Here is a 9,743-nt window from a genome sequence, read left to right as displayed (position 1 = left end):
AGATGAACGGGACCGTGGTAAAATCCTCTGTCACTGAAACTGTACGTGTAATCCTTCCTAGAAAGCACCTGATGCACGCTTCATCCCTCCTGGAACTTTTCCCTTAAAAAAATATTTTGTTAAAAAACACTATGATATGAGGGCGATTGACTATTTGGTTTCTTCTAAGTAGATGCTCTTAAAGTAATGCATATAAATAATTTGTTTTTAACTTCCTCCCTTCCTGTTTAGCAAAACATCGAATGCACAGATCTCTCATTTCCCCTCCAACAACCCCCACACAAAGTCACTTGGTCAATACCGAGTCTCTTTGCGTTTCGCTTTTTAAGACAAATTGTGCCTCTCGCTCTGACTTGGCCATGGGGCTCATGGGCAAAAACGCTGTGTTTTCACTCGCGCTGCTCTCTGCTTCTACGCTCGCCAGTTCATAGTCCTCCGACCGCCTCGTGTCCGTCAGAATCCGAATCTGCTCCTGCACAGTTTCTAGCAATATTTTTACTTCGTGTTGTTCTGCTATAAGACAATTACTGACTGGGGAACTCACATTGACAAGTTCAGCAGAATAGGAGTTTTTGCACCATTTGATGCCCGTTACTTCAGCAACATTTTGCATTTGCATGCAGGCTTCATCCAAGCCCACAGATGGGATAATGGGAACGGAGTTGGCCCTTGAAGATGAATAGCCGACCAAGTCCTTCTGATCCACGTTATTAAAATATGGGGGTGTCTCTCTTGAAGGCAGTTGCATATTTATTGAAGTATTCTGAGGAGTTTTTAAACCACTGGATGAATACCTGGAAAGAGTAAAAAAAAGTTTTCGTTGTACATCAAGGGGTCAGATGCAACTGGCAGCAGGGACACTGCATGAGATTCAGTGAACTGTGCTGAAAAGATACACATAATTTTTCCCTCACACTAGGAGCACTTGGCAGTGGTGGGGTCCTGGGGAAAACAACAGGTTCTGGAGAATGGTTTTGATTCTCAGATGTGCTGGTGGCAAACCACTGCTTTTCTCTCACTCTCATTTTGCCCACCTGGATATGAGAATAATGAAAATTCCTTTTAAAAATATTTCAGAAGTTCTTAATTTTCTTTGAAATGAAATTTGCAATTCCATTCCTACATTACTAACTGGGGAAATGGAGTGATACATTCTTCAGTGTGAGAACTCTCAATGTCAAATTGTTATTTTAGAAAAACACTTTAAAAAGATGCAGATATAAAGAACTTTAAATACACATGGCTGTGTAGGGCTTTATTTACATAGAAATGATTATCTGTACTCCCCTTCAACAAGCAGAGCACCTAAGTGCAGTGGACCTGTGAAAAACATCTGTTTTTCAATAGACCACACTCATAATGTTGGTCTGATTTGTTTTATCAGATCTCATCTGAAAATAGAGCTAATATATATGGCTTGAGCAAATGTCTGTGTTCTCCTGACATTGTAATACTGTTTTTAAAAAAATCCATTATCCTCCATTAACACATGTCATAGCATGATTTTATTTATTGTGAGGCAACCTGGTGATTTTTTATCAACATTTCCATTTGGTTTCAAAGCCAAATTAATTATTATGATCAGGAAATGTTTTGTTTACAAGAAATACTTAAAAAAATAGAAATGGAAAGTATACTAAATATAAAATAAAGTGAAAAATAAAAAAGAAAAAAGATGTTTCCCATCTGAAAGCAGTGTTACTAGAAATATTGTGCTCTGAGTTACTTTATCTAATAGTCATGGTTGCTAAGGACCACAGACATCACCTCAGTACCAGAACATACTTTATTTATAATCAGCTTATCACTATTTAATAAGACAAGCTAATGGTGAATCTAATATGTTTTATCCATGGATGAGGACAGCAACATTTAGATTGGGTATGGAAGCAGCTGCTTTGAGCTCTGACTTGAAGGGTATTATTCTGAAAGCTCCTTAAGCCTGCTGGACCTCACTAGGGATATCCTTCTACTCATATGTGCCTAGCTGTGTTTTGGTATGAGCAGAAAAAGGGCTGAGAAAAGAAACTGTATCGCATGAAACAGCCATAGTCCAGTATTAGCAAACAAGTTTAATTAATTGGTGAGGCTTCCTTCAGCCCCATCCTCCTGATGAGGTGTCAAGCAGGAGACATCAGAAGATATCTTTAGACTCATTCCAGCAGAGTGCCACTGACCTCTAATTAACTTGTCTATGGTGGCACTGTGTTTGTACAACTACTTGACTCATTAACCTGTACATATGCATGCATGAAGTTCTGTAAGCCCCCACACAAGAACTCTCCAGGCACCCCCAAAAGACCAGAAAATGCAGCTGGGAGCTCTGCAATAAGGAGGAGATGTTGTGAACTTTGCTGCTATGTGATGGAAAGAGAGACTGCTTTGGGAAGTGGGACCCAGGGGAATAATATAGCAAGCAGATTTTTTTCATGTTTGGATATTTTTTTTTTTCTAGAACTTCTTGTCCATGCTACACAGCTGCAGCTATGTTTTAGTCTGAGCCAGTTGAGACTCAGCTTTGGTTAATTTGCAGTATGCTTAGACACATCTGAAGCCATTCACAGAGGGGCTTTTTAGAAGAGTTCTCAAGACTCAGTATGAATGAAATACTGATCAGGGATATTATTCCCGAGGGAGAACAATTAAAAACCATAAATGAAAACAAAACAGTGCAGACCTTTGGGTTGTGCCCATTCTTGTTTCCTTTGCTTATATATAATTGTTCAAACGACTATAGCTGGAGAGATCGCATCAGTTGCATTAGTCCCTTTTTTGGTAATTCAGGCCCTAAATATATTCTGGGCTGCACCCTGAAAACAAAGGGAGTGAATGTTTTTAATGAATTTCACATGCAATGGATGTATTATATGGATGATATATAAGCAAAACCAAGAAAAGACTGAATTAAAATGGGTTTGGTGAGAAAACAATAACATTTGCCAGATCTGTAATAGAGATTCAATTATTCTTGGTATTTTGAAAACTAACTGGCAGTAACATGTAACACAATGCCTGGCATACTTCCATAATATTTTTTTGAAGTAGATAGACCAATTTTCTGCCAGAATTACATGTTTCTTTCCTGTGCTAGCATGGCTTTCAAAGGAGGACTGAGACTGAATTAAAGTGCATCCACTGTGTCCAACAGGTGAAGTAATAACCTAGAAGGGACATTATATCTAAACCATGTGAGACTCAGCTTTTGTTAATTACAAACTGATCCATGTGTCTATGTGTGACACCAGACTGCTGCTGTTTCAATAGACTGAGAATTAGAACTATAATTGCAGAATCTTAATTACATTTTCCTATAATTAACTTTCCAGATCCATAGTTCATCCAAGGAAATATATCTGGTTTTTTATCTGAAAAATTATTTTATCTGAATAAATTAATTCACGTGCGTGTATTTCAAAGTGCAGCTCTCTCTCCACCCTCTTCCTAAAACCAAGCAACAAAAGAAAATCAAACATTTATCAATATTCAACTGTAATTATGTTATACAGTGTTTGAGAGTCTAAATTAAAGAATGAAACTGAAAGAAGCACAATAATTTTACTGCCCCCTTTAAGAACAGATATTCAAGAGAGACAGAAGGGATTGGAATGTAAAATGCATAATGGATTTTGTTCAGCATAGCCCCAAGAGCTTTGCTCTAAGCCTATGGCCATAGGTGTGCAGTGTATGAGCCTGATGAATTCCCTTAAGATGAATGGGAGTCATTCCAGTGGCACTGCCAGGCTTTGGTTCAGCCTTGTAAGCACTTTTACCAGTATATACACAAATCCCATTTTCTACCTCTAGATATGACACTCTGGGTCTTGTATATAGAAACACATTTATATTTACACATTTACACATTCACATGCTATGAGGCACTACTGCTAACCCTTCCTGCCCTGCTTCCCAAAGAGCTGTCACTGCCAGCTGTGATCACACCACTGTCCACTTCACTGCAAGTGAACTCGTGACACCCTCAGGGACTGGAACCAGTCTCTGAGATGTAACTGACATGGATGGTTTCTTTTCTTTAAGCCACTCATTTCAAGCAGGTTTTTCTACTCTTTCAAGTAGTATACTGACTAAAAACCAAGTTAAACCTGCTTGAAATTCCTTGAGAATTCCAACACTGTGAAACCAGCAGATATTTAGAAGGTAAACAGCCATCTGATTTTGAGGAAACCATTTCGTAACTTAGAAGAACTCCATATGAAATAGAATTAGTGATTTATGTTTTCATTTTTGTTCAGAGATAAGATGGGCACTTATATTCTGGTTGAAGAGATTCATTTCTGCAACACAAAGCAACTTGCAGAAAGTTTTTTAACACACTGAAAAGACTTCAATTTTCAAAAAATCCATTGTCAGTAAAACACTGTAATAAAAAGAGATCAAAGAATTGCTTTTGTTTTCATTCCTAACATTGACATTTTGAAAATTCATTTCCATGGGTTGAAGTCTTTTGGTATTGATTTGTGATATATGCAGACTGCTGTGACTCCCTGTCACAACACCAGCTGTCGATGAGCTCAGAGGACTCCTTCAGAGAAAGGTCTCATCATTACAGTTGATATTAGGAAGGTCTAATTCTACACACATCCCCAGTGCACAAAATATGGATGAAGTGCTTGACTGTATTGAGGCCAGACAGGGTCACAGTCTGGTCCCAATATCAAACTTTTACAGAACTGTAAATTTAAAACACAGGTCAGTACAAGACAATGCTTGTACTAGAAACATAGTGATTTTCTAGAGAAGAATAAATACAACTACCCACAGATTTGCTGTTTTGTACCTCACTTTTCTGACTAGAAGGAGGCTGCAGCACTCCCCAGAGTCCATGTTACAGGATACAGCTATTGGAGGGGGAAGGCTGTCAACCTGTTCCTTTCAGGAAGGGTTGTAATTTCAGTAACAATTTTCATATTATACACACATTATCATACAAATGAACCAAATATATTAACTGCCAGAGGTAATATACAATGTTTTTCTCAAAAGCAGTGAATATTAACAATGACCGAATCAAACTCATTCCTATTTAAAGGAAGTCACCAGACACCCAAACCTTTTGCTGCTTTGCTTTCTCCCTTCCTAGGTAAGCCCTGCTCTTGATCTGTCTTTCCCAATTACTGTGGCCAGCTTTGTTAGGTAGATTCAGCTCAAAAATATTTAGTAAGCCCCTCTCTGAGAGCACCCTAGCCTAGGCAACCCTGCTGCAAGTTCAGCAGCATGGTGAGTGTGGCACAGGAGGATGTGTGCCTACAAGTGTGATGACAACAACACACCTGTAACAAGACTTATTCTCAGTCAGCACATGTGGCTGCCATTTCCCAGGAGGTCAGAGTGGTTAGTGATAATAGCTCCTTTCTTTCCTGAAGAAAATTAAACATGTAGGTGACCTCACTTTTGTGCTTTATAGACAGTTCCGATACAAAGCTATACAGCTACCTTGTCATGGTGGAACTCTTCACTATGACTTACAGGTGTCCAGATGAAACTGGTGGGTTTTTTATTTCATTCCAGATATCAATCCTATTTATTACATATAATATATTTGTAATGATTCTGGAAAGTCTTTGGAAATCTATTGGGATATGTAAATATTATGCAAAATATCCCAGCAATTGCAAAAGACATCAAAGGCAGCTCTGGGTGTTCAGGAGCACTTCTGACATTCAGACCTTATGTACAGCTGGAGCTCACAGTCAGTGTTCTAATAAGCTGAATTTAAAAAGGAAAAAAATAGTGGATTCTTTGTGCATTTTCAAAGACAAACCTGTGTGAAGCCATTGGTTTTCAGTCTAGAGAAAACACATTCCTCAATGTACATTGATTTATTTAAAAAAACCATGCAAGTTGCACTTCTGAATTATTTTCTCTTATTTGCCCAATGCTGATTGATGGAACTAAAAAATGCCACCCATAAATTACTAGAACATCACAGCACCACTAGAAAAAAACATCAGTTAGAGAAATGTTGCCAATCACTTACAGCTTGTTCTAATCCCTCCTTCTACAGCCTCTGCAAGGCTTAAAAATAGCAGCCAGGCACATTAAAGCATATTGCCTTCAAAGAGCCAGTATGCTGAAAACATTCTTCTGCTTTCAGCCCTATAAGCTCTGGATCCACAGTACACTACAAGAAGTAGGAATGACTGTAATGGCAAAGCATATTAACCTCCTAACAGCAGCTACTCACAAATTGGCTCACTCCAGTTATGTTATTACTTACCCGTGACAAGGTATTGTGTCCTGGTCTGTGATCCTTGACTCTTCTAGGTGTTGATATGCTGGTCCTGTAATTCCATTGAACCTACCCCGAGGCAAGGGAGGAGTCCTCCGAAAGGCATTTCTATGTAGCATCCCACTTTTTTGTCCTGGGCTGCAGCATGAAGAGAGACTTCTAGGAACAACATCAAGAGTACAGTAAAAATTATCATAGCAAAATCATAAAATTATCCAAAGTAAAGATTCGGGATTAATAATGCATGGATTATTGTTCTTATAAACTTCGCTGTGGCAGTCTATGATGTCAGTAGAAATTCTCTATGGAAATATAATACCATAATCCACCATTAGCTGTTTGTGCCATATTTAATACATCACCTCTTTTCTAGGAATGAAAATAATTGCCCAGTATATTAAATGTGTTCTTGCACTTGATGAAGGATGCTTCTTTCTCCCATGCTGTATATCATAATCCTGCTATACAAGAGTTTCCTCCTCAGATAGTATAAACAAAGAGCACAACTCCATCATACCCACAGCTGAATTCAAAATCACATCAAACAGAGAGCCTGTTACATCATCTATCAGCCTACAAGGTGCTGCTTCCTGATAGAAAAATATTAAATTGGGAAAAAAGTATAAGTGAAGAATATAAGTGAAGCTTGTGAACTGCAGCTTGAAGAAGCCATCCAAGACAAGTTTTCTCTACCTTGAACAAGATTTCTATATTGTTTTAGTCTTGTTTTATACACAGATTGCTTTCTTGTTTATATACATTTATAAATACTGTGTTGTTTCTTTATGTGATATAATACAAACTTGAATATGATAAAAACAAGTTTTCTACTTGTTTTAGAAGATCAATTTAGTAAACATTTTCCTGGTGTTTTGGAAGAAGAATGGAATTTTTTTTTTCACTTCACGCAGGAATTAAAAAGTATCTAGAATCCACAGTTTTGGTATATAAGCCATAAATTGAGCTGCTGCTAATGCAAAAAATATGGGAACACAGAATTAAGGCAAGACATAACCTATTTTTATTGTTAACAGGTCAGAATACTGCATGGCATGACTGGCTATTCATTCTCCAGCTACTCCTATTTCTCTTAGCATATTCTGAGTCTCAGAAATGCACATTACCTAATATTCTGTTACATCTTTAATGCTAGCATACGTTTCATAGCTGCCTTTTATGAGTCATAATTTTTTTTTATGTGAATAATTCCAACCTTTAATAAAATTCAGCAATACAAATGACTGCTGGCAAGTTTGCTTCTTTTTTTTCCTATTATAATGTGACTCAGAAGTAATCTGCATTTTTTTACCTACTGGGAACCTTATTTATAGTTAGGGCCACACCAAAGGAATTCTAGTTGGAACAAGTATCTTGGACAAATTTTCTTGGGGTGTACATTTCCTTTAAAACCAACCTTTTTTCCCCAAAGTTAAAATATGAAATAAATTCAACAGTCTATCCTTCTGCTCAGGCTACTGTTCCATCACAGTCTCAGCTCTGTTTTCTTCCATGCCTTTGCTTTTCTAGTGCTTTTTAATTGAAAAGATCAATAACCCATAGCAATAGCATTCCCTCCAGGATATTTGATGGTTCCTTAAATAGATTTTTCCTTCGTTATTAAGGAGACTGTGAAAAAAACTTTAGAAAAACCCTGAACTACTGGCCTTTCAATTCTGAAGGCTGAGTTCAAGTTGCTAGTTACAGTTCATATTCTGTAAAATAACACTACCACATCACAAAATAATTGACAATTTCTGCTCAGGAGAGTTGGATTATTACAGCAGGAGATCTCAAAAGATGCAGCTGAATGAATAATTTGTGATGGATAATGAATTTCTGAGGGTTTTATTGACTGGAGCATATTCATCAATGTATTACAAAGATAAAAAAACAGATTAACTTAACAGACTTTAGATTGATTACAAATATTTGAAACTTTAATTGTTTAATTGTGGTTGGTTTGATGCCCTTGTGCATCTTCCTTTTCTCCAAGCACCGAAGACAAGACAGTAACGATTTCCGTTAAAAGTTCTATGAGAAGGTAAATCCAGCATACCAAAGTTTTTCCTTTTTTATGGAACTGATATGAATATCAGCAACATCTTCCTCCAAAAATGTTAATACAGTCCCTGTCAGACTTCTGCTCTTTTGCCCATGTGAAGAATTCCTCCCACTCAGGCAAACAATGCCTTTCACACTTCTTCAGGGAATTTATTGTCCTAAGCCACCATTATGTTTTCTTTCTCACTGCACCCCAGTCTAGCTGCATAAAAGAAACCAGCCCACATAACTGAACCATTCAATAAAACAGATCAATCTATAAAGCTGCAGCAGATATGTCCTTAAAATCTATTAATCAAATACTCCAGAATAAAAAAATCAGAATATGCATGAACTGGTTCACAAGTGATGCATAAACTAGGGAGAAATATAATCCTGATGAATTAATGGTTTGAAAAAAGCAGTGCAACCATCTTAAAGTTAATTAAGAACTTGGGATTCATCTTGTTTTCTGTGAAAATTTTCTTTAAGTTGGGCAACCGAGTGAAAACAACACCCTGCAGGTGGAGTATGAAGAGATCAGTAGTGTTTTTACAGTAACTCTGTGAATCTTCCTGTACTACATTTTAGTTAATTACTAAAGAAAATTGATTTTACATCACATTATGAACACATTCAGATGTAACTTTGTCAACAGAACATGAAGAGTCTTAAAAAGAGGATGGCAAGTAAAGTGTTAAAACTTTAGATGGGATCCCAATCCTTCCTCCTTTTTTATTAAACACAGTGGAGCTACAAAAATGGTGCTTATAACCATGGCTGTGTGTATATGCACTTTCCTTTGTTTTCTCCTTTTTTCATGATTATAATTCATGAAAAGAAAGATAAAAATTTGAGGGAGGAAGGACAGTTCTATAACTGATTGTAGATACTCTGGCTCCGTACCTGCAAAAACTATACAGAAAGACTGTTATATTACATACTGGTCATGAGATGCAAAAATTAGTGTTGAAGACATGGTTTCTGTCAAAAACCTCCAGAAAATACATACCCCAATGCCAGAGCCAGATGCCAGATCGACAGTGTCTTATGATGTTCCCTAGGAGCCACATTTTTAGGCTGTTAGATAATCTACAGCTAACATTTGTACAGATCAACTACTCGGACTTTCAACCAATTTTCAATATCAATAAAAAGGTTCTGTTATATCTCTCAGTAAACACCATACAACAACAATAATGCTGTATCTCAATGCCCTTTTGTCAGATTGTTTACAAGGACGAGATGACACTCAATGAACACCTATCTGTCAGTGCCTGTGTTACAGATGGCTCCCCAAAGGGAAAAACTTCATGTAAGTTTGGAACTTCAACAAAGCTGCATGTGATAAAAAAAATTACTAAGATTGTAAGGAGACCTTTATGCCTAAAAAGCTGTGGCGTATGAGAACTGAAATTAATAGTTTGATCCCTTTTTTCTCTATAGCATCCTGCAT

The 9,743-nt window shown here is 37.2% G+C and overlaps 1 protein-coding gene across 1 annotated transcript in view; it reads right to left on the bottom strand.

The window, feature by feature from the left end:
• Positions 1 to 286: 286 nt before the first annotated feature.
• Positions 287 to 9,743, bottom strand: part of NRG3 (neuregulin 3) — a gene marked incomplete at its 5' end in the record, with an annotated part of 26,993 nt that continues 17,536 nt past the window's right edge. The window contains 2 exons of the mRNA XM_009069992.1: positions 287 to 794; positions 6,236 to 6,406. Coding sequence (XP_009068240.1) covers positions 287 to 794; positions 6,236 to 6,406 — 679 coding nt within the window. The remainder of the gene's footprint in view (positions 795 to 6,235; positions 6,407 to 9,743) is intronic.

Source organism: Acanthisitta chloris, unplaced genomic scaffold, assembly GCF_000695815.1.
Source record: "Acanthisitta chloris isolate BGI_N310 unplaced genomic scaffold, ASM69581v1 scaffold1232, whole genome shotgun sequence".
Taxonomy (NCBI): Eukaryota; Metazoa; Chordata; class Aves; order Passeriformes; family Acanthisittidae; genus Acanthisitta; species Acanthisitta chloris.
Note: the sequence above shows the minus strand (reverse complement) of the source record. Positions and strands in the feature narration are given on the sequence as shown.